We start from the raw sequence: 26354 nt of genomic DNA on the forward strand, positions 1-26354 counted from the left end.
CAGATGCCTGCCAAGAGGGATATGGCCAGTGCTCATATATTACCGTATTTGATGGCTCATAAGACGCACGGGCTCATAAGACGCACCCAGTTCTGGCATGTATTGAAATAGAAAAAAACAAAAATTAACAGATTTAGGCTATCGATATGAAGTCAAGGAATTCAAGCGACATTTGAAGACTCTCACGTGCATTTAGATCACTATTAGATACCAATACTCAGCATTTAAAAGTTTAATTTATGCTAGCAGCTTACTTGTTCTTTTTGGGGTTTTGTTGAGGCTGTGATGGCCGTGACATCACAGCCTGGCGTCCCAAAGGTGTGGTATGCAGGTAGTTTTTCAGACTAGATACAGTGGAGCTGGTTGGATTTCTGGAGTCAAATCTTGGTAAGGTTGCGGGCCTTGAAAGCCAGAACGTAATGGTTCGGTTGAGGGTATTGAAAGACAAGATTGTACCAATCCTGCTGACGTGTAAACACAATCTTCTTATTGGTATTTTAGTTGGGGCCATGCAGACTGTGATGTCACAGCCTCTAGTGCCCAAAAGGTGTGGTAAGCAGGGGAGTTTCAGTCTTAATGCGGTTCAGCTGAATGTAAACATTAACTGCACCTAGCTCTTGGCGGCACCATTAACTGAGGGACTACAGTGATAATAAAATTTTTTCATACTTTATTTTTTAGCATCTTTCACATGTAATTCTTATGCAGTATTTTAGTACATTTTCAAAGCCAAAGGATGTGTAAAAGCAGACTTACTAACTTTATTTTCTAAAGTGTATTTTACTATTCATGAATGAATAATGGTATGTATGCAAAGCAAGAATGTTAAAAAGATAGGTTCAATTTTAATTGTATGAAAGTGTGGCTATTGTCTTACCTCAATCAGTAACGGCGTCACACTCGGTGTCACCGAGTACGTCACGTCGGAGCGCAACCGACCGCGTTTGTTTTGAAAAACGTGGTGCACCATCTCCACCTTGCCAGAACCTTCTCCACAAATCCAACCAGCTCCATCACATCTAGTCTAATATTATAATTGGATACCTCACCTTTGGGGCATCAAAGGCTGTGACATCACAACCTACACTGCCCCAACAAAACTCCAAGAAGAAGTGGTGCATGGTTAAGCAAATTCTTCCTGACTGGTCAAAGTCTATGTGGATTACCAGTAAGTATGAGATACTACACATTGGTACCTTGAAAGAAAGAGCATTTTGTGGCGTACTACCAATCATGACTTTATTTAGTTGTGCAAAGACATCTGTGGTTTGAATTTAGAGCCTCTGTTGCCGTAGACTTGTAACCTATTACTGCCTCAAAGTTGGACCTTTGCCTCATTGGACGCAGGCTAATTTACTGACCCTTTTTCTGAGAAAAAAGTAGCGTCTTATGAGCCATCAAATACGGTAGATTTCACGTCACGATATTTAACTGACGTCATGGCGGTTCCAATGAGATGTCCTGCAACCTATCCACTGTCAGTTCGCTGTCTACCTCCATGCAGTCCACTTCAACTCTGCTCGCGCTCCACTTGGTGAGCCTTCTCCCTTTCAGTCCTATCTGGATTGTGGATGAAAGTGACTTTGATGTTCTATGGGTTTCTCTTATACTGCAATATGTTTTTATACAATGCAGTGTGGCGCAGAGGCTGGCTTCCTGCCGCCCTATCATGATAACATATAGCGCCTGCCTGACCCCCTCTGTCTCCTTAATGAGCAGTGTGATGTCTGGCCCAGGATCCGCTTACCACACATCCCGGGGTTCTGATTCCTCGTCATCAGGTGGGAAAAAGCGTAGCGGTGGGGAATTGGACGGTTTAGTTTCGTCGGGGGAAAAGGAGCCGGTCATCAATGGAGGTTTCTGCCCCTCGCCAGCCATGTGCTTCCCTGCCATGTGCTTCCCTGGCAGGGCGGCTGGGTCGGCTGGTGTTTCGCCCTTCTAAGGTACCTGGCAGGCGGTTTACTCCCAGTCCCGGCCTTTTTTAGGCCAGCAGCCCCCTCAGGGGAGGAGAATGTTTGGCCCAAGACCCCAGCAGTGAGCTCACCGGTGAGTTCATGGTTACCTCACTTAATTAATACTCCTAATAACTTTAGAGGAGGAAAAATTTTCTATGCTAAGCACCTGTGGGGGGTCGCTCTCTCAATATTCATGGGTTTATAATGTGGTGAGTGGGAAATTTACAGAATTTGTTTCCATATCCTTTCAAGCCATGCCTCCATGTCCTCTAACTCTATCTCACACTTATGCTCAAGCCCTAGATGATGCCTTGTGTTGGTTCCTTACCCACTCTATAGTGGAGCCTTGTGTTCCTGGGGCACATGGCTTCTTTTCTAATGTTTTTTCCCATCATTAAGCCTACTGGGGCAGCAAGGATTATTTTAAATTTGAGGGAGCTTAATGTTCATATTCCTTATTTTCACTTTAAGATGGACACACTGAGAGATGTGTTACTGCTCATATTCCCTAATTGCTTTTTTGCTACAGTGAACTTCAAGGATGCATATTTCTCCATTTATGTTCAGCCTGAGGATAGGAAATGGCTCCAGTTTCTGTGGAAGGGCCATCCTTTTAGATTTACTGCCTCCCTCAAGGGTTATTATCTGCTCCTCGCACTTTTACTAAGTTAATGAAGCCTGTTCTTTCCCACATACAGTCCCTTGGAATACTTGTTTCATGTTATTTAGATGACTGTCTTTTTATTGCCCCTTCTCCAGTTATTTTGTGGGCTCAGGTAGGCTATGCCTTACATTTCTTGGATTCTCTGGGTCTCACTATTAATGTGCAGAAGTCAGTTTTGGAACCTACACAGAGAGTTATTTTCCTTGGCGTGGTTCTCGACTCGGTTACCACGACTGTCACTTTGTCATCCTCCAGGAAGGAGCGCATCAAAGAACAAGGCTTACTCCTCCTCAAAGATGATATAACTTTACTTGACTTGTCTTCTTTTATTGGTTTAGCGGTGGCTGCTGGCCCTGCAGTGGAGCCAGCTCCTCTCTGTTACAGGTACCTGGAAATCCTACGTAACAGAGGTCTTTCTCAGTCTTGTGGAAATTACCATTCCCGTATCTCTTTGGATACTCATGCCCGGACTTTAGTTACTTGGTGGGTAACTAATGTCAATTCTCAGGTGAGGTCGATTCACCCTTCTCCCCCAAACTGTGAGCTGTTCACAGTCAGGCAGGCATCTGCCTGCCTGACTGGTTGGGGTGCTTCGATGGGGGCTGTTAAAACTGGAGGTCACTGGGCCCATGTGGAGCTGGATCACATTAATTCTCTGGAGTTGAAAGGTATTCTCTTGGGCTTACAGTCCCTATGTAAGGATCAGACAGGCTCTCATATCCGGCTCTGCTCCGACAATGCCACAGCTGTTGCCTGTATTAATCGTTGTGGTAGCATGAGACCTACACTTAAGGCGCTTACTGAGCAGATTTTTGAATGGGCAGCATCTCGGGGTATTTCCTTGTCTGCAGCGCGCATGTGCAGGGTGTCTCCAGTGTGATAGCTGACATGGAATCTAGAGTCAGCAAAATGGATAGTGAATGGATGCTACAGCCATTAATTTTTAGGAAGCTTTGTCCGCGATTTTATACTCCTGAGATAGATCTTTTTGCCAACCGCATTAATGCTCAATTACCTGCTTTTGTCTCTTGGAAGCCTGACCCATCTGCCATGGACATTAATGCCTTCACCCTGGACTGGGGTGGTAAAAGTTTATATGCTTTTCCACCCCTCAGTGTGATCTCCAGGACTCTGCGAAAACTGCAGGACGATGGAGCAACAGTTTTGATGATTCTCCCTCTATGGCCGACACAAGTGTGGTTCCCGACGGCCCTTCGGTTATTGGTAGCCACACCAGTTTTACTACCACGCTGCCCTCTTGTTCTCCCTCAGCAGCCAACTCTCACACACCCCTGAGCTCACAAGATGGTCTTGACAGCGATGCTGCTCTCCGGACAGCCTTCACACGTCTCGACATTTCATCAGAAGTTGCCCAAAAACTTCTCGTCCAGGGTTAGTATTTGAAGCATATCCCCATGACAGTCGATTGTGTATTGTGCACACAATAAAACATTATCTTCATAGAACTAGGCCCATCCGAGGCGAGCTTACTGGCTTTTTCTTGACTACATGTCCCTCAGTACGGTTGGCTTCTCGGGACACTTTGTGTTGTTGGGTGAGAGATGTGATGGGAGCAGCTGGCATTGACCTTATGGTGTTTTCTCCCCATTCTACTAGGTTAGCATCATCCAGCAAGACGGCCCTAGTATTGCCTTTGTCAACGATTATCTCCACTATTGGGTTGGGCGAGGGAGTCTACATTTACACGCCACTACCACAAGCCTCTCACTCAACATGGACAGTTTGCGAGGGCCGTTTTACCCTAGGGTGTCTGGCTTAATTCCAGGCTTGGGGTGACTTATGGGGATCCTTGGGCTCCCTTTTGGTTTAGGGATGAATTACCTATAACGGTGGAACTGTTCCACTATTATAGTTTATTGAATTATTGGGCTTCTTTCCTTTCCCCTGTGGGTCTTTTTGGTACTATTAAATATAAAATTTTGTGTTTGTAATTTCAACATATGTTGTGCTTTACGGGTGTGTTCCTTTCGTATTGCATATTATGGATATCCTCAGACATAAACTATTATGCTACACTGGATTATAGTCCTTGTCTTATGTAATGTGTTTGTCTGCTGCCATACAGTGTTGTCTGTTGCTGTTGTGCTTTGTCTGTTGTGACTTACTGTTGGGATTTTGAAATACAGTTTGCTTTCCTATTCTTCTTGTGCATTTTGTCTCCATAGTTCCATTTCTAGTCCTATCTACTCTCTGAGTGCTCTTTTTAGGTTTGAGGAACCTCTCTAAAGCTCTCATTGGAACCGCCATGACATCAGTCAAATATCGTGATGTGAAATTGTAAGATTAAATGAGTACTTACCAAGTATGAAGTTTGATCACAATTTCACAAACATTTAACAATGTCACGGTGGTATACAATGCCCTCCTTCCCAGCCCTTTCTGGTCATGCTCACTTCGGAGTCTCAGCCCCTGCAGTTCTTTCTGGCTGCTTCCTCAAACCTACTCTCTCAATGGACTGACGATGGATAGGTAGCAGGACATCTCATTGTATACCACCGTGACATTGTTAAATGTTCGTGAAATTGCGATCAAACTTCATACTTGGTAAGTACTTGTTTAATCTTACAATTAATTAGCAAGACTGGCCAAATTCATTGTGCATTAGTAATGGCAAAGTCACGTGTCACACCTCTAAAAACCATGACAATTCCCAGACTAGAGCTAGCAGCAGCAGTGGTGTCAGTTAGAATCCATAAACTCTTGAAGGGAAAACTTGAGTATAATAATGTGGAAGAAGTATTTTGGACAGACAGCAAAGTAGTCCTTGGTTACATTGCAAATGAAGCAAAGAGATTCCATGTATATGTTGCAAATAGAGTACAAACAATTAGAGATCACACTTCACCAGATCAGTGGAAATTTGTAGAGACACAGTATAACCCAGCAGATCATGCATCTAGAGGCATGACAGTGGATGAATTGTGTAATAGCAAGATCTGGTGGAACGGCCCAGAATTCCTTTGGCAACATAGCAAAATGGATAGCCATTCCCAGTACAAGGTCATAAATGAGAATGATCCTGAAGTGAAGAAAGTTGTATGCCATGCTGTAGGTACACAACCGCCCACAGATATACTAGAAAGACTTGAGTATTTTTCTGATTGGTTTAAAGCAAAGAGGGCAGTTGGTGTATGCCTCAAGCTTCTGAACAGTTTCAGAGGAAAAGGTGATGGCACTACTAAAGTAAAGGGAAACACATAAGAGCCAGTAAATGTAGCAGAAGTGTCAGAAGTTGAAAATGAAATTATAAAACAATTGCAAGCAAAAGGAGATAAATGTACTAAAATCATCTACTAACCATAATTCTTTAATTAAAGGGGACAATGGCAAGGGAACAAAAGTGATAGACAAGACCAGTTCCCTCTACAAGTTAGATCCCTTCATTGACAAAAATGGTATCATGAGAGTAGGAGGAAGATCGAGGCTTTCTAATCTGACAGATGAATTCAAACATCCAGTCATCCTCCCCAAAACATCACACATAACCCAGCTGATAATTTGCCACCACCACAAAAGAACAAATCATCAAGGCATAACTTTAAATGAAATCAGGTCATGTGGATACTGGATAGTAGGAGGATCATCCCTAGTATGAAGGCACATTTCAAAGTGAATTATCTGTCATAAAGTTAGAAGTACAACACAGGAACAGAAGATGGCAGACCTGCCTATTGACAGACTAGAACCATCACCTCCTTTTAAATACTCAGCAGTAGATTTCTTTGGCCCTTTCTATGTCAAAGAGGAGTGTAAAGAGCATGGCATGTAGAACTGTGCACATAGAGACACCCAATAGCATGGATACAAGTTCCTTCCTAAGTGCATACCATCGCTTTGTAGGACGAGGAGAGCTTGTAAGACAGTTGAGGTGTGACCAAGGAACTAACTTTGTAGGAGCCAAATCAGAGTATGAGAAATGCTTGAAAGAACTAAATAACAATAAAGTCAGACAAGAACTCATGAAAGATCAGTGTGACTGGATTGTTTTTAACATGAATGTACCCAATTCTAGTCACATGGAAGGTGTTTGGGAGAGGCAGATACGCACAGTGAAAAATGTACTGTGTTACTTGATCAGCATGGTACCCAGTTAGATGACCAAGATCTGAGAACCTTCTTAGTTGAAGCTGAAAATATAGTTAATGGTTGTCCTCTAACTGTGGATCATCTTAACTCCCCAGAAAGTCCTACACCGTTGACACCCAGTAATTTGTTAACTATGAAAATAAAGGTAGTACTGCCTCCTCCAAGCATTTTCATTAAGAAGGACCTGTACTGCATAGAGATGGTGCAGAGCACAATACCTGGCCAACCGGTTCTGGTCCAGGTGGAAAAAGGAGTATGTGCAATTCCTACAACTTAGAAATAAGTGGACAACACCAAAGAGAAATCTCAGTGTAAATGACATAGTTATCATCAAGGATCAGAATGTAACAAGGAACCAGTGGAAACTGGGAAGAGTAACAGAAGTATCTCCCGATCATGATAGCCTAGTAAGAAAGGTTAAGGTCCTGGTGTCAGACTGTAATCTCGACAACCAGGGAAGACACACAAAGGCAAACAGGACCATCACAGAGAGACCAATATATAGTCTAGTATTGCTGTTAGAAGGTAATGCATAATAATAGACTGGAGCATCTCCACCAAGGAGCCAGTGTAACAAAACATATGTGCTAATCCTAGTTTTAAGGTACATACTAATGTTAATTTAAGGTAAATTGTTACACAATTTAGGGGAGCCAGGTTACTGTATGTAAAGTGTATGTACCTCATGTCATTATTCCTCAGTAATCATAAGTGAAATGTTCAATAGTTTTCTATTTGCATGAAAACGTGTAATGTGTGTAAGTATCAGTATTCAATGCTATATTAAGCACCGAAGCCGATGCTCACTTGTTGGTAGAATGTGGTTAACCCACTGATCGCCTGCGGGCATCACTCACGGCCAAGTCGTGCTCAGACAAAGACGAGCAGGATGGTGACCGAGGTAAATACTTTAATTTTGTAGTAAAAACTGATTGTCATAGTGCCAAGTTGATTGCATGTATTGTTAATGAATATTGTAATATGTTGAAAGTGTTTAATATCAGTGTATAATGTTATTTTGTAAGAAATTGAGACTGAGAACTTGTTTGCTGTTCTTACGGTCATGCCTACCTCATCAATAAATGTCAGAGGGAGAACTGCCTTTCCTCGATCCTACAATGATGGGTGTGATCAGTAAAACAGGTCACCTGAGAGCCAATTGATGCCCAGCCGGTGCGGCTACAGTTATTAAAATAAATAAAACAGCAAGTAGAAGTGAGTGGAATGCACATTTTTTTTTGTTTGATGAGGTGAAAAGGCAGAGGCTCTCACTGCTTGGCTCATTTGCCTGCCAGCAGCTATCACCAGCACTACATTCCTATCAAGATGCATTCTTGCCATTCTACCAGTTTTCCTTAGTTAAATTTGCTAATCTGGCAAGAAGTCAGAATAATTGGGTATTGCAAGGGAGCTCCTGTCTTACTTATGAACACATGGCTGGCCAGTTGGTTTGACCCACCAACAACCACTCTTTATCACTGGCTGTCACCATAACTCCCATGCATGTGATCCACAGATAAGTCATCATTTAGTTATAATTATGTTTAGTGATGCTTTCTGCAATTATGTGTTAGCCGGGAGGCAATTGGGTGAATGAAAACCCAAATAGTTCCCACAAAGTGTTCCAAATGTGGCTCACCAGTGCCCAGTCCAGTTAAACTTCCCATTGAGGTTAGTAAGTGGAGTTGCTATTTTTGCAAAATTATGAATGTATTTTCTATACAATCCTGCTATTCCAAAGATTTGCCTGATCTCTTTTACCTTGGCTGAGGGTTTAATCTCTTGGATAGCTTCAACATTTTTTGGGGTCAGCTTGACTCCCTTCTTTGGATATTTTGTAACCCCAAAAATGTGACTTCTTTTTTCCAAATTCGCATCTGCTTAGATTTAGTTTGACACTATCTTCGGTTAGTAATGAGAAAAGTTTTCATAGGTGTCTCATGAGGGTGGCTAAGTCAGATGCCCAGATGATCAAGTCATCCAGATAATTCTTAAACCATCTCTCTTTTAATAAAGTAGATAAGAGTGCAGCCATATGGCATGTAAAGATGGTTGAGGAGCAACTTAATCCAAAAGGTAATCACCTGAACCAATATAGAGTTACTCCATCAGTAAACGTAGTTAGGTCATGACTGCTTATCTTTAATAGGATTTGAAAGTAGGCTTCACACATGTCAAGAGTAGCATAAAACTGCTGGTCTGCTGCCTTCCCTATCAGTTTTTCTAGTCTGGGTGAAGGGTATATATCAGTGCTCACTTTTGTCCAGAATGAAGAGTTCATTATAGTCTAATATGGCAGTTTTTATTTCTTTTTGGTCCTTGGTAAGCTGACTCCAATTTTGCTGTTTCATAGGGCCAGATCCACAGTCACCCTTTTTCATTTGCTAGCTAGCCAAGAAAGCCACTATAGTCATAATCCGGTTCCACAGTCACCTTTGGCTGCTGCTTTTCACTTAGGTGATTAAGGTCGCCAGGTAAACCTGGGTTTTTTTTTTTGGCTGGAGGCTGGTGTGACTAATTTTGCTTTTTATTCTTCTCTAACACATTTTTTTTTCCCATAGGAAAACTGGATGAAGTGGTTGAGTAAACTTTTAAAAATAAGAAAAATAAACCTTATGTTAGATAAAGAGAATCATGCAAAACTCTCTTGGAAACAAGAAAGTTCATGTTCAAATACCTCTAGAATAACAGGAAGGCGGTCTCTCCTGACATAAGTTGGAACAGGCACTAGGAGGTCCTCTGGGGACAGGTTCAGCTCCACCATTACATCATCAGAGTGCACTGTGTCGATTAACTCCAGTCCCACCAACTCATGCTGTAAACAAATGTGCAAGGCATATTTATCAATATTTATTTAACTTTAGCTAATGACCTAACTAAACAGAAATAATATAGTCAGCAACCCTTGCAATTAGAACTCCCACTGACATGAGCGTCACATTGCACAAATTGGCAACCTGCTCCTCCTCAGTCTGAAAAAAAATCTGCTGGAATAAAATAGCTACATGGCAACTTAGTTTAATCCCTCATATGTTTTAAAAGCATAGAATAAGTTATTCAATGTTTGACAAATTGACTTGAGGGAAATGATCTTTTGTGACTGCTCTTTGCTTTGTTTTAAACAAAGTGGTCTACTGTGATATGTGATGCCTGGAAAATATACAGGCCACAGTTACATAGTAACTGGAATGGTGAAGTTAATAAAAAATAAATAAATAAATAAAATAAACCACATAACTGTTACGAGTGAAAAGACTGGGAGTGCGTCGGGGAAGAAATGGAGTGATGAGGGACCCCAGGATGTGCCTCACCACAAATATGGTGGTGGGCCACCCTAAAATGTTTGTTCTTTTAGTTGTTTTGCTGTAAGCCGAGAATGTACCTTTATCTGTCTCTTGATACCATGGCATCACATTACCTCAGTAGAACACTTTGTTTAAAACAAACACAGCCAATTTGTTACCCAAAACAAGGAGTGGTCACAAATGATAACTTTCCCTTATGTCAATATGTCAAACACTGAATCTGCTTTCAAAAACATATGAGGGGCTAACCTAAGTTGCCATATAGTTATTTTATTCAGATTTTATTCAGACCCAGGAGGAGTGAGTTCCCAGTTTGTGCAATGTGACATTCACGTCGGTGGGAGTTCTAATGACGAGTGTTGCTGACTGTATCTACAAAAAAAAATTATTCAAGAATTTTGTGTGTGTGCATATATGTATATATATATATATATATATATATATATATATATATATATATATATATATATATATATATATATATATATATATATATATATATATATATACAGTGGAACCTCAGTTCTCAAATTTAATTTGTTCCTGAATGCCATTCAAAATCTGAAATGTTTGGAAACCGAAACTATTTTCCCAAAAGGAATCAATGTAAATTGGATTAATTTGTTACTGGACACCATCAACCTTGTCTTAGCAGCTTATGACAGACATTCCCACAACTAAGATGGTCACTCCACAACATCTGCTCAGAAATTACTTATCACCAGTGTGGGAACTTTTTAGACTTATACACTCACCCTTATGCTCTCCCAGCTAACACACAATCACAGAAAGCATCGCTAAATATAATTATAAATAAGTGATAACTTAGCTGTGGTACACATGACTAGCAGGAAGCTGTAACGGCCAGGATGGTGAATCCAAGTCACTGAGTTCCTGGTCAGCGGCTGATCATGTTACATTGCAAATACAGGTGTTTTGTGGTTGTCCTTAGGTTCCAACTTCCAAGTTCTTATTAACTTGGCGAGTTTAACAGCTTGTAAACAGTAGAGTGGCAGAGATACAACTTGAATGTTGGGTGGCTGGCGACTGCTAGGCAACTTACAGAGGTTGCATTTCGGGCCGAGCTCTGAATTTTGTTCTTCAGCTTGCCACATCAAAACAAATGCTATATACAATCCACATACATCTATTTCCATTTTACTTAATTTGATATCTAATACTTAGTTTTCACTAGATTAACATTAGTTACTCTTTAATATATACAAATCAAAACAAACTAATAATGCATTGATATTATGCAAGATGTGGATGGAAATTTGCACATCCTGGGGCCAGGTATTACTTGAATCGATATTCAGGTAATATGACTGAGATTTAATTCCTCCACCTATTCTGAGACCTTTGAGATGCTACTTGGAGTGGCTTGGTCCACACCTCGGTATCTTTACTCTTCTGAACCTGGGGAACCCTCTTCTTTTTTTTTTTTTTTATGTAGGAGGGACACTGGCCAAGGGCAACAAAAATCCAATAAAAAAAATATGCCCACTGAAATGCCAGTCCCATAAAAGGGTCAAAGCAGTGGTCAAAAATTGATGAAACCTCCCTCTTGAAGGAATTCAAGTCATAGGAAGGTGGAAATACAGAAGCAGGCAGGGAGTTCCAGAGTTTACCAGAGAAAGGGATGAATGAGTAAGAATGCTGGTTAACTCTTGCGTTAGAGGGGTGGACAGAATAGGGGTGAGAGAAAGAAGAGTCTTGCGCAGCGAGGCCGCGGAAGGAGGGGAGGCATGCAGTTAGCAAGATCAGAAGAGCAGTTAGCATGAAAATAGCGGTAGAAGACAGCTAGATATGCAACATTGCGGCGGTGAGAGAGAGGCTGAAGACAGTCAGTTAGAGGAGAGGAGTTGATGTGACGAAAAGCTTTTGATTCCACCCTGTCTAGAAGAGCAGTATGAGTGGAACCCCCCCCAGACATGTGAAGCATACTCCATACATGGACGGATAAGGCCCTTGTAGAGAGTTAGCAGCTGGGGGGTGAGAAAAACTGTCGGAGACGTCTCTGAACGTCTAACTTCATAGAAGCTGTTTTAGCTAGAGATGAGATGTGAAGTTTCCAGTTCAGATTATAAGTAAAGGACAGACCGAGGATGTTCAGTGTAGAAGAGGGGGACAGTTGAACGAACGTCTAACTTCATAGAAGCTGTTTTAGCTAGAGATGAGATGTGAAGTTTCCAGTTCAGATTATAAGTAAAGGACAGACCGAGGATGTTCAGTGTAGAAGAGGGGGACAGTTGAGTGTCATTGAAGAAGAGGGGATAGTTGTCTTTAAGGTTGTGTAAAGTTGATAGATAGAGGAATTGAGTTTTTGAGGCATTGAACAATACCAAGTTTGCTCTGCCTCAATCAGAAATTTTAGAAAGATCAGAAGTCAAGCGTTCTGTGGCTTCCCTGCGTGATATGTTTACCTTTGGATCAGCTGACTTCAACAAGATTGTTCAGAATAGGCTTGGGAGAGGGCTCCAGCAGAACTAGTTTATTGGTAGTTCTAAGTCCTTTGTCCCTTGATCATGATTTCGGCTGTTCTAATGATTTCATTTTCATCAGGATGCAATTTTAATATCCTAACTAAAGGCCAAGTGGAACGATTCTGCTCCGTTTTTTAAAGGACAATATCATCTTCCTTAGGAGAATTTACATTTTCAGTTGGTTAAGTGCCACAGAATTTCTTTTCTCACAAAGACTGATGGGATATTCTTCTGGAATATTCCTCTCACCTCTGTAACAATTTGTTTTGTTGATGATAACTTTCAAATACTGGTACCTATCATCTATGGTGGGGTCTATGATATGATCCTCCACCTCAATGGATGGGAATGGTTCAAGTAATTTCCATATAAGAGATGAGATGGTGTTATTGCCTTAAGATGTATGGAGGTGTCATCTAAGTAAGTTAGAGGTTGGCTGTTGATTCTGATCTCAATTTCCGCTACTACTGTTCTTAGTCTTTTGAGATTTAATTTTGATCATTATCTTGTTTTTTTTAAGCAGTTTTTGACTAGTCCTATCATTCTTTCTGTGAAACCATTCTGCCAGAGCACCCTTGGAATAATGGATTTCCAATGACATTGCCTATTCGTTAGTGCTTGTTGTAACTTTGGATTATTTATCATATCCTCAATAAAGGGAGCCATTTCTATGAAGTTAATGGCATTATCACTTATGATAAGATGGAGGTAGAAATGCCTCGCTGCAAAGATTCTAAACAAATGCAGGAAGGTCTCTGAATTAAGGTCTTCAGCCATTTCTAGGTGGATTGTTCTTGTTCTGGCACAGGTGAATAAACATATAAACCTTCTATGGGATGTCATCCTCACCTGTTATCAGATCACCTGTGTAATCTAAACCTGTTATTTCAAAGGGTCTATCTAGGCTTACTCTTTCTGGAGGTATATTTTGGGGTCCTGGATACATCAGATGTCTTGCCTCATAGCACTGGCATATATTACACTCCTGGGAAGTTTTACTACTTGACGACTTTTAGGTATTCAGTAATTTTTCCTAACTTAAGCTAGAATGTCCCCTATTCCTCCATGTAATATTATTTTGTGGACTTCTATTATGATTAATTTTGTGAGATGACTCTCCTTTGGAAGCAGGATAGGGTGCTTTATTTCATATGGTAGCTCAGCATATTTTATTCTACCTCAGGACATTTTGATTTGTTCTTCATCCAAGTATAGCCCAAGATTTTTTATTAGTTTAATCTTAATTTTGGATCCTTCACCTAGTGCCTTGTGGATGTCTACAAAGAATTCATGTTGTTGTTGCTTGATCCAAAATTTTGAAGCATCTGGCATTGCTTTACCTATCTTCAGAGTGATGAAGTGAAATACTTTTGGTTGCATCAATTAACTTATGAAAAGATGAGTATTTCTTTACATGAATTGACAGATTAGGTGGATGGTTGGTCTGAGGCTGAGCTTCTACCAAGTTAACTTGGTAGAAGCTTGGTTAACTTTATATGCCTTTTGGATGGGCCACTTTGGTGTCTGGGTTAACCAGTTTGGCCCGTGGAAGCATTTGGTCTCCTTTAGTAGTTTAGGGAATGTTATATTGGTCAAGAGATTGATGGGATTTTCTTTAGTAAGAATATGATGGTACTCAAAGTGCCACTGTGATGACAGTATTTTTCTACCCTATTTTTCACATATGGATTTTTTTTTATTTTTTATTTAACCAGTGTAGGCAGATTTCACTGTTGGTCTATATTACTACTTGCTTAAAGAAAGGATTTATTCCTTTACTCATAGGCTGAGCCTTTGTGATTGTTTCCACTAAATACTTAGCTAACCAAGTACCCATTTCTATTGCCATTAATTCTGATTGAGGCAAATTTTGGGTTTTCATCGGTGCTACTCTTGATTTTCACATTATTAATTCACTGATTATGATCATAGTGAATTAATAATGCCAAAATCAAGAGTAGCATATGATGTAGCAGCTTTCTCAATCACAGATAATGTGATTGAGAAGACTAATACACCATATGCCTTTGAGGACGCATCACAAAAGACGTGAAGTTGTACATGATCATTATAATTTGGATTGACTTGTCTGGGGATAGAGATCTCAGTACCTCCAATGCAATCCTCCTTTATTCTATCCCATTTTGATGAATAATGTTCTGGGAGAATGGTATCCCTACTAACTTTTTCCTTCCAAGCCTCTTGTATTAATATTTTTCCTTCTTATGGTTATAGGGCTTATTTTACCCAATGGATCAAATAAGGGAGAGATTTGGCTTAGTAAGGATCTTTTAGTTAGATGTTGTACAGGATATTAAGACTGGTGTATATTTATTCTACTGATCACATCCCATTCCATACCCAGTAAGCTTGGTCTCACGGTTAACTATGAATCAAGTTGTTTCTTTAAAGGGTCCTGTAAGATCATTGAGTTGCTATTCCAACTCTGCAGAGGCATGTTGGCAGCTAAACATTCCCTTCTTGCACTTTCATATGAGTAGCTGCATGCAACAACCACTGTGAAATGGAGTTAATAATGTATTGTTCTATAATTTCCCCTACATATTAGAAATAACACTGATGTGATCATATCTCTATCGTGCATGCACCTAACATCTATTAATCATAGCAGTGTATACCTGATCAACTATGCTATCGCCATCACTATCTCTTTCGGTAAATATCAGATGTTTGAAGAGGTAGTTGTTGATAACGATGGTTAATTTTAATGCAAAACATTAGTGTACACTATTGTTACAAAAAAAAAAAATAGTGTTAAAGACATGAAAGTTTCCATAAATGACAATGAAGAACTTCATTGCAGGGGGCACGCAAGTTTTTTTTCTTATCAGCACATACCACTGTAGTAGGTTCGGGTGACCAGCTAATTTCAAGTGACCAAGTGCATGCGCAGCCCCATTTTTACAGCCATACATATGACACACTAATCCCCAGCCACAGCAACGCACAGACGTCTTCTGCTGACACCATTCGCCAGCAGTAGTAGTAGGCATATCATGTAGATTAGGTTAGGTAATATTAGGTTTTGGTATTGCTACACATCATTTAGGATAGGTTACGTAATGCTAGTTTAGATTAGTATCCTGTTACCTTAAAACCCAAACAAACCCTTCGTAGTAATGAAAGGTTTGATAAGCTAAATAATCTGTACCTAATACCTTAATCCCAATAAAAAGTAAAAAGAACTGATATATTGGAGAAAATGTGTGATGTGGCATAATAGCTAACGAATCTCAGCCAACACTAAAACGTTCTTCTGAGATAAAATGAATCCTTAATATTGGGTCCAAGGAGGTCTGTCCATTACCATGGATAAGAGTAAATGAACCATACGTCAGGCAGTGAAAATAGGGCTGCGTGCACACTTGCTCACTTGAAACTAGCTGGTCAATAAAACCTACAACTCACCTGCCAGCCAGAACTGCCTTATGGCATTGCTAATGCCAATATCTTTATGTTTTGTGTCAAGTTACTATAGGAAGTTATGTTATTAAGGTGTAATTATTAATTTTACTATTGCTGAGAGAGAGAGAGAGAGAGAGAGAGAGAGTGCACTATCACAACGGTGTGCTACCATGATAATAGTGCTCCCTCTCTCTCATGTGATCTTGAAAAGGGAAGGTAAATCACTTGCATTTTTTTTTTAAAGATAAAAAAAAGTTGAGAATAAACAACAGATCCTCACTATAAACCGTCTTAGTGCCTGAGACGGTTTATTGTGACGAGAGAGAGAGAGAGAGACGAAGGGGAAATAGAAATTATTGTACGTCTAGCAGCGTTGTCGATCCCTCCTCCTAGAGAGAGTGGCACCGAGACAGCATAACTGAGCCAACAGGAAGCACTAGAATTATTGTCATGGAGTGTTTTACTTATGAGTCTAAGTATGTTCTTAATGAATTATTAAGAGATGTTACATGTCAATATATTTGTTTTATTCAAAGGTTTACTGGGCCATGTGAAAGTTTCAAAATCTGAAAATGTTTCCTACTTAACACACTGTATTATTCCTCACTTTATAACTCTTTAATTATTCAGTGTAACGAAATCAGAAATATATCATGTGAAAGCCAATAAAATGTAGACTATAACGAGATACAACACAATTGCATATACTCTGTATAGGGCACACTAGAAAGGTAAAGTAAAGCGATGGTGAACGACCGACGCACGCAGTGTGCTTACTTTTAAATGCAATATACGAGTACTTGTTTGTTTACTTTTGGCACTTGGCCCCTTGTCGCAGCCAGCTACTCATATAAAATCACCACTTCTTCCTCTGCATCAGCTGTTATTTGTAAATTGTCCATATAAATGTACAACCTATTTCATGACAACCAGCTTCGTCAAAATGATGATTCACGATCAAACATAACAAAAATGGAATGGAACATGAACTAAAGAAGACTGATTTAAATCTGTACATATCCAAAGAACTACTCTCGTCGCTCGGATTTCTTGGCCATAAAAATTTTGTAGAGTTACTGTCTTCTTCCTTTAACCATATTGTCTGTGGCTTTCCTAGATTTTTGCCTTGATTTCCTAGATTTTTGGCACATTTCGTTATTTTATTGATATACGACAGTTAACAATACAAAAAATATGCAGGTGCTGTTGAGTGACAATAATGTAAAGCTTGCGCGTGTAACAATGGAGTGCAGGGAGACAAGGAAAGCAATGATTTCCTTTGAAGTGGTAATTCAGTCATGTTCTTCATTGCCAGCAATGTCTCGTGAATACCACGGTAGGTTTAAATATCATTATGGAAGCTTGATAATATCTACTGATAGAAGCACTGGCTTCACCTTTCATCAAAATGGAAGCTTGGGATTACATCCTGTATTTTTCTAGTAACACACACACACACACACACACACACACACACACACACACACACACAATTATTAGTTATCATTATTATTATTATTATTATTATTATTATTATTATTTCAATGATGAGAGAAAGAGAGGGAGGGAGGGAGGAAAGTAGGGAGGGAGAGAGCATTATGAACCTACAGATAGATGATATGAATACTACTATGGGTTTGCAATGGATGAATACCTGCCTACATAGCTAACCGAGTTTTAGCCACACTAAAAAAGTGTTACCAGGATCTGGGCCAAGGACCCAACTCACACATATCACACCACTTTCCCCAAACTCTGCCCATTTGAAAGAGATTTCATCTAGTAGTTGAATTTTAATGGAAAAAAAGGCAACAGCAAAATTCTAATTTTGAAGTAATTATTCGTGATTGCAAGGAAAACAATGGAGAGTTTTCGGAACTAAACCGCTAGATGGCGTTGCTGCTCATCTAACTATAGGAAAGAGCTAAAATATTGTTGTAGTAAATCCCAGGTGCGTAAAGATGCATAGAACAATGATTATCATGATACTATTGAAATGATGTATCGACTTTTCAATATCCGGTTTGGATAATATTGAGAGAATGAGGTCAATTTTTTTTTTTTTTTTTGTGTGTGTGTGATTATCGAGTAAACTGCTAGCATCATCTTAAAAAAAAACATATTACAAGTATAAAAACAAGTATGAAAAAAATGAAAAATCACACTGTACTATATAGTATGACACAACCTACTCAGCAACATCGTGATATATGGCTCTATTTTTTTGGGGGGGCGGGGGGGTTTAGTATCCCTCTCACGAAGCGAGCGACAAGGCAAAGTAATCGAGAACCAAAACAAACATCTCTCAGGGGATCCTGCTGCTGTAGTGTCCAGCTCCCATAATCCATTGCTTAGTGCGTAGTGGAGATGGGCACCGCAGCAACATTCAACTTCTTGTCCAACAACGTGTTTCTTAAGTTCAACCAGCGTGGCCGAGTCAGGTGTTTGTTTTGGTTACAGCTACAGCATTACTATCGCCAGGACACTCGAGTTGCCAATTTTTTTTTATTAAAATTGCCATTTCTATAAACTAGGAAGGAGATCTATGTAATTTGGACTTTTGACTGTCACAGACATGTTGCCTTTATGTTTACTGTCGTTTAGATTAAGACGTTTCCAATCAAGAGTGTATTCATTTGGAAATCTTAAGATGACCAAATAAATCTAAATGCCGATTCACTAGAAAATCAACTTATATACATTTGTTCATGAAAAGAGTTTGATTTTACTTGTGTTACTACTTAGAAGAGATTACGTAGAAAAATATATTATATAAGCCCATTGCATCTTCATGTAAATAGAATAACACTGTAGGTATATCTGATATTACTTGTATGCGAGTTTTTGTCTGTGCTGCCACCTGGTGACAACCACTATTTCTGAAAACTCCCCATTGAAATTCATATGAGATGATAAAAGCCAATGATTGTTTCTACAAGTTTGCAGAATGTGTTGCAGTTTGAACCACTTAAATATCAAAATAAATTTTTAAATGGATGTTTGTCTTTTTTCTTCTTGTATTTCTCTCTCTCTCTCTGGTGATGAACTTACCAATCATGACCTTGAATTCAAATTTCCAGTAAAACAGCTGATGTGAGTGGGGGTGGTTTTGTAGGTTGTGGAATGGAGAGTGGAAGTCCGTTGCCAAGGCAACTCCCGCCTGAAATCGCTTCCCATGTAGCCACTCACTCACCCAACCTCACATCATAGTAATAGAGTGTCTCAGAGAGAGAGAGAGAGAGAGAGAGAGAGAGAGAGAGAGAGAGAGAGAGAGAGAGAGAGAGAGAGAGAGAGACTTGCCACTTTTTAAAATATTATGCCTCCCGTCTCTGAAATACTCCACATTAATTGCCTTGAATATCAGCTGAAATTAACTTGACTTTTGGTAGTTTTGAATTTCACGTATCGTGTCAACACGAGATTGAATCAAGCTAATGGACTTATTTAGCACTCACATTATGTCTTTATAGTTTTATCATGAGATTATACAGGATAGAAAGTAGAATACACAAACACTGATTGTGCCACACATCCTGCTATCCCTCACGAGTCATATGTTCTTATATTTTTACGTGAAATACTGTAGGAAGACAATAATAACTGCACCAAAAATATATATACCAAAACACACACACACATACATACACACTAATGGTGGGCAGGAACCAATAACTCAAGTATTCAAGGAACTGGTTCCTTGGGTGGGAGGAACCGTCGGAACCGGTTCTGAAACCAGTTGCATGGGGAATCAGCAGAGTGTGGCTGGAGAATACCCAAGTCTCAGAACAGTCAGTGCGCTGCTTGCCGGTTACCAGGGTATAGTGGTTCCAGAACAGGTTCCGCGGGGATTCGGTAGAGCACAGCTGGTGAATACCTGAGTCTCAGAACCGCCAGCGCGCTGCTTGTCGGTTATTAGGGTGTCGGTTCCAGGACTCATCTAGAATACTGGCAGAGATAATTACCGAGTACCGACTCCCGGTCCCGAGAGACCCAAGATTCTGGGATGGATAGTGAATGGGTGAACCGTTTAGTTGATTTTTACTCTTATCTCACACAGGATTTGTTCAATAATATACATGCTTGGGTTTATATCAACTCGCACATTCAGTGGGATATCTAGTGCGGTGTTTCATATTTGGTTAATTCCATTGCATTTCAGTTTGTCTTTACAGACTTAAGCATATGATATATCGGACAATGTGTGCTCTATATAATTCTAGACTGGAACTGATCTAATTCACTTCAATATCCTTGTCTTGTTAAACTGACTAGGTTTAAGCATGATAAATGCTCCTCTAATACTGCAAATTTTGATATGTGCACCTTTAACATGCTGCCCTTGAAAAATCCTCGGTGTCTGAAAAAAAATGTTACGTTATATTACGAGACAGGAAGGATTACAGAACAATCAACATATAATATATTTACATATCTATGCAGGTAAGATTTTTATTTACTCATTAGGACAAAGGTCACAAAGGTCTTGGCTTCACTTATCTCTGGTGTCTCAGTGTGGTGTAAACGAGGAACAGGTGCTCTATCTCACTCGGGGGCCACCACAGCTCCCCATATAATGACGGTCCCTCCATAGCTGGCCAGCATGCTGCTGGTCTCCCGACCAATCACCGTAGGCCACCTCCGGCCTCTCCAGGCTGCCTCAGCTAGCAACCGCTACATCGTTGTCAACGCCCATCTTCACTACCCGGCGGTATAGTGCTACCAACGCCATGCCCCCCAGCCCAACACTATCCTCCCCTTCAAAATAGTCATCCCGACTATTCACTGTCACTTTCAGTGCACTGATAATCTTGCCACCATAACAGTCTCCTCCTTACCCTCCGAGGGTGGCATGGCAACGGCACACACACCACTTCTTCCAGTGTCTGTGTCACTAGCTCTTTCAGCTGCCAGAGAAACAGTAGCACTGCCCACCCCGTTGGCTGCTGCTTCCTCATCAGCGCTGCTGTCCTCCTCACTCTCTGGCAATGAAGCAGGTCCTCCTCGGCTCCAAGTAAAACAGCCTTCCTCCATGACTACCCACAAATGATCCATTTGTACCACGCTGGGCCGCTTGTGTGTGCCGCCACCAATCCAGTAGGTTACTGCTGAAAACGGCTGCAGGACAGGGTAAGGACCTCCCAGTGACTCTGGAGCTTCGGGACAAGGCCTTGCTTCCTCTGGGGGTTAAAAAGCCAGACGCAATCACCCACAGCATACTGAGTATCCCTGGTGTGCTGCTGATACTAGCGAGACATGGATTGCCCTGCCAACCAGAGATTACTTGTTACCTGTTACCATGTACGAGAGTCCATCTGCCGCTGTAACCCTGCTACAAATTCAGACGCTGTCCCCGGCAACTCCTCCCCTGCTGGTCATGCTATGGCCAAGTCTAGCGGAAAACGCATCTCCTGGCCAAACATCATCTGGGCTGGAGTATAGTCTGTGGCCTCTTGTTGCGCTGTGAATGGCAGCCACAGGTCCCAATCCTGCTGGTCCAAACTGCAGTACTTGGCCAACTTCTCCTATTGAAACGTTCAACAATGCCATCACTTTAAGGACAGAGAGACGTGGTGCGAGTCTTGTACACTCACAACAACTCACAGCACTGCTTGAAGACCCGGAACTCAAACTCCTGGCCTTGATCGGAGTGTAGTTCTCCCGGGATCCCAAACCTGGTGAAAAACTCTCACCATCACACCAGCTACGGTCTATGCCTTGTGATCCAGGATCCCGTATGCTTCTGGCCACTTGGAGAAGGAGTCCATGGCCACCAGAATATAACGGTTATCTCGAGATGTGCAAGGCAATATCCACCACCACCACCACGTGCCATGGGCACGCTGGACTGATAAAGCTGGAGTGGAGAGCGTGTACAGCGCATGAGACCTTTCTTGGCAGCACAGGTGCAGCATAACTTGCACCACTCCTTCACGTCCTATCTCATGCTGATCCAGTACACACGCTGACGAAGGCAGCAGAGAGTCTTCTTTTCCCCCATGTGCCCACCAGAGACACTATTGTGAGTTTCCTCAAGCAGCTCAGCACAGAGGTGGGGGAACCACCAGCAACCAGGCACGCTCCTCCATGGCTGTATCCTCCCAGCATCGCTGCAACACGCCATCCTGCAGCTTCAGCATCACCCACTGCTCTACCAGAGCCTTCATGGCAGGACTTTATGGCGACAGTTCCTACTTGCCTAGCTGCTCAGCCTCCTCCACCCACTGCATCACTGGGGCAAAGTCAGGGCAAAGTTGTGCATCCCTTCAGCGCTGGCTGGCCTTGCTGGGTCCACCTTCCACTCACAGGCGGCAGTAAGTTACAGGATCTTCACACCTGCAGCAGTGCAATCACCCTGGCTTGCAAGGTTGGTGGCTCAAGCTGCCCGCATTGTCTTGAATCCGTCCCGGCCAATGCACCACATGGTAGTTGTACTCCTCCAGATAGCCCAGCCGCCTAAACAGCTATCCTTCCGGGTTCTTCAGAGTCTTCAGCCACTGGAGAGCAGCGTGATCGGTCTGGATGACAAACTCAGCCCCATAGAGGTGAGAGTGGAAGTGGGCCAGACTCCGCACTACTGCCAGTAACTCCTTCCTGGTTATGCAGTAGTTTCGTTCTGACTTGCTGAACTTGTCGCTGTCATAAACCAGGACGTACTCCTTCCCTTCCTTCACCTGTGACAGCACTGCCCTGATGCCCTCAGCACTTGCATCGGTGTCTAGCAGGAACAGGAGAGTGGGGTCAGGAAATGGCAGCATTGGAACACTCATCAGTGCTGCCTTCAGTCCATTAAAGTTGCCCTTGCATGCTTCATCCCAGACGAAGTAGGCATTCTTTCTGGTCAGCCAATTCAGGGGCGCAGTGAGGGTGGTGAAGCCCTCCACGAATCTCCTCTAACAGCTACAGAGGCCAAGGAAACTTCATACGTCTGCCACTGATAATGGGATGGGCCACTCTGCCACAGTTAACACCTTGGCGGGATCCATGTGCACACCACCTCACCTCATTGCGTGCCTGAGGAAGGAGACTTCATACTGGAAGAAAGTGCTTTTCTTGGGGCTCAGCTTCAGGTTCACTACTTGCAGGCGGCACAGTACCTCCTTCAGCCTTTCCAGCTCCTCCTTGAACATCCTTGTGAACACCAAAATATCATCAAAGTATAATATGGTGGATTTCCACTGCAGCCCCACCAGCAGCTTCTCCATCAGGCGCTCAAAGCACCCTGGGGCGTTGCACAGTCCAAACAGCATCACATGGAATTGCCACAACCCCTGGCTGAAGGAGAATGCCATTTTCTGCTTATCTCCCTCTGTCATCATGACTTGATGGTACCCTGACTTGAGATCCAGGGTAAACAGCCATTGCATGCCAGCCAGGGCATCCAAGGTGTCATCAGTCCTGGGCAGAGGGTAGGAGTCCTTCACTGTGACATCGTTCAGTGCTCTGTAATCCAAACAGAAGCATCTGGTGCCGTCCTTCTAACTCACAAGGGCCATCAGCGACAACCATGGACCATCCAACTGCTCCACTACTCTCTGCGCTGCCATCTTGTCCACCATGCATTGCATCTCTTCTCTCTTGGCCAGCAAAACACATCGGGGAGGTTGCTTGATTAGTGAGACTGTTGGCTGTGTTGATGGAGTGCTGAACCAGCGATGTATGACCGAGGTCATGGTCACCTAGACTAAACACATCTGCATACTTCACAATCAATTTCTCTTTCTCCATCACCTGGCCAGGAATCAGCTTGGTGGCACTTCTCGCCACTAAATCCACTAAGTGCATGGGCAGCATGCGCTCCATCTCATCCGCACCGCTGCTCTCTACACTGGCTGCTGTTCACCGCTGTCTCACGTGCTCGGGCTGGTGTGGTGACATTTCCGTTTCCTCCTTCCTTCAAGGCTCAACATTGCAGTCCCAGTCCTTCCTCAGTGATGACAGTACCTGCTATAGGACCCTCCACTTGTTCAGCAGTGCCTAACAGTAGTAAAGGCACCTCTTCATTGCGTACCTTCATCATCATCCTCCTGAAGTCGATACAGGCTGTACTATGAACCAGAAAATTCAGCCCCAGCAAGCAGGGTTCTTCCATGTCAGCAACGTAGACTGGCAGCTCCTCTTTAACGCAATCCACTGCAATCTTGGATGCCACAGAGAGTTACACAGTGGCCAGTGACACCACACAATTGCCAACCCAACACAGGAAGGTCTTGAGCTGCCACCACCTCCTCCCTGGCAAACATTTTCTAAGCACTGATGTCCATCATGAGATGACATGGGCAACCACCCACTACATCTAGCACATGGACCATTGGTGCAGCGGCACAGCGCCACCTTACACAGTGGGGGGCTTGGGGAGACTTGGCTGGGAAGCCCAACCTGGCTGCATTTCCTGCCACCAACACAACATCCTTCAGCTGCTGGCAGGAATCGCAGTGGTGGCCTAGATGTCTCCTGTTCCAACAGCATGCCCTGGTAGGGGGGAGCAAGTGTGCAAGTCATCTAGCAAGCAAGTCTTCCACCCACTCCAGCACTCACTCCTACAGTGGCTGTGCTAACTACACTTCCAGCAGGCACCATGGAAATGTTGGCTGTTCTCTTTTTTTGTGGCGTCGCTGGCTGCATCTGCATGCAGCGGGCATGTAAGTGGCAGCAGGGTGTGGCCATGGCAGGGCTAGGTGCAGCCACTCTCCCCATGGTGTACCGGAAGGCCTTAAACTCCATGGCCTTCGCCAATGCCTCCTGCATGTCCCCTGGGTGCGCCCGTTTCACAGAGATATGCACCTGCTGGTTCCCCAGGGCATCTATGAAGGAGTTGCAGGCCAACACCACCACCATGTTCTCCGAGGTGGCTGGATACGTATGTCACACCAGTGACTCTACAGCTTGAACCAGCTGTGAAAGTGACTCACCTGGCTGATGTGCTTGGCCCTTCCGTCATTCCCAATACACCTCCAACTGGAAGACACTGTCAAAGCACCTCTTCAGCGCCTCCATCACTGTCCTGTAGGATGACTGCTGCTTTATGAGGCAGTACTACACTTCCAGCAGGCACCACGGAACTGTTGGCTGTTCTCTTATTTTGTGGCGTCACTGGCTGCATCTGCATGCAGCAGGCATGTAAGTGGCAGCAGGGTGTGGCCATGGCAGGGCTAGGTGCAGCCACTCTCCCCATGGTGTACCGGAAGGCCTTAAACGAGGCCTTTACGAGGTGTACGAGGCAGTAGATAATGGTGATAGCTATGATATCTTATATCTGGACTTTAGTAAAGTATTTGACAAGGTACCCCATCAAAGGCTCCTGAGAAAGGTTAAGGCACACGGGATAGATGGGAAGGTGTTAGGCTGGATAGGGTCATGGCTTGGTAACAGGCGACAGAGAGTGGTAATAAATGGCTCGAAATCCGAGTGGGGTCGTGTAATTAGTGGGGTGCCACAGGGATCAGTATTAGGGCCATTGTTATTTCTAATATACGAGTATATCAATGACTTGGATAGTGGAATTAGTAGTGATGTTAGTAAATTTGCGGATGACACAAAGATAGGTAGATTAATTATGTCAGAATCGGATGCCATCGCCTTGCAGGCAGACTTAGATAGAATGAATGAGTGGACGGATAGATGGCAAATGCAATTTAATATCAATAAATGCAAAGTGCTTAGCGTAGGTAGAGGAAACCCACACAATAGGTACACAGTAAACAACCAAACTCTGGTAGGTACAGGGTACGAGAAAGATTTAGGAGTTATAGTTAGCTCTGAACTCCGTCTAGGGAAACAATGCATAAAGTGAGAAACAAGGCAAATAGGGTACTAGGATTCATTTTTAGGAGTGTTAAAAGTAGAAGGCCGGAAGTAATATTAAAGTTATACTTGGCGCTGGTCAGACCTCATCTAGACTACGTTGTGCAGTTCTGGTCCCCACATTACAGGAAAGATATAGGTCTATTAGAATCAGTACAGAGGAGAATGACTAAAAGGATACAGGGGATGAGGAGTATTCCTTACGAGGCGAGGTTGAAGCTGTTAAATTTACATTCTCTAGAGAGACGTAGGTTAAGAGGGGACCTGATAGAAGTCTTTAAGTGGTATAAGGGTTATAACAAGGGAGATGTAAGCAAAATTCTTAGGATCAGCAACCAGGGTAGAACAAGAAATAACGGGTTCAAGGTTGAAAAATTTAGGTTTAGGAAGGAGATAGGAAAAAAAACTGGTTCTCAAATAGAGTGGTAGATGAGTGGAACGTGCTCAGTGGTCATGTAGTTAGTGCTAGGACACTAGAGAGCTTTAAGAGAAGATTGGACAAGTTTATGGATGGGGATAACAGGTGGAAATAGGTAGGTGTGTTTCATACAGGGACTGCCACGTGTAAGCCTGGTCGCTTCTTGCAGCTTCCCTTATTTCTTATGTTCTT

At 42.4% G+C, this 26354-nt stretch overlaps 1 protein-coding gene across 4 annotated transcripts in view; it reads right to left on the reverse strand.

Annotated features, from left to right (window-relative positions):
• Nucleotides 1-26354, reverse strand: part of LOC135104959 (IQ and AAA domain-containing protein 1-like) — a 528680-nt gene that overhangs the window by 376614 nt on the left and 125712 nt on the right. For 3 of the 4 annotated variants that reach the window (XM_064012787.1, XM_064012788.1, XM_064012789.1), the window contains one exon: nucleotides 9404-9541. In XM_064012787.1, the coding sequence (XP_063868857.1) occupies nucleotides 9404-9541 (138 nt within the window). Of the gene's footprint in view, nucleotides 1-9403; nucleotides 9542-15946; nucleotides 16106-26354 lie in introns of those variants that run through there. The other variant, XM_064012790.1, reaches the window with a different exon arrangement.

This window comes from Scylla paramamosain, chromosome 11, assembly GCF_035594125.1.
Source record: "Scylla paramamosain isolate STU-SP2022 chromosome 11, ASM3559412v1, whole genome shotgun sequence".
NCBI lineage: Eukaryota > Metazoa > Arthropoda > Malacostraca > Decapoda > Portunidae > Scylla > Scylla paramamosain.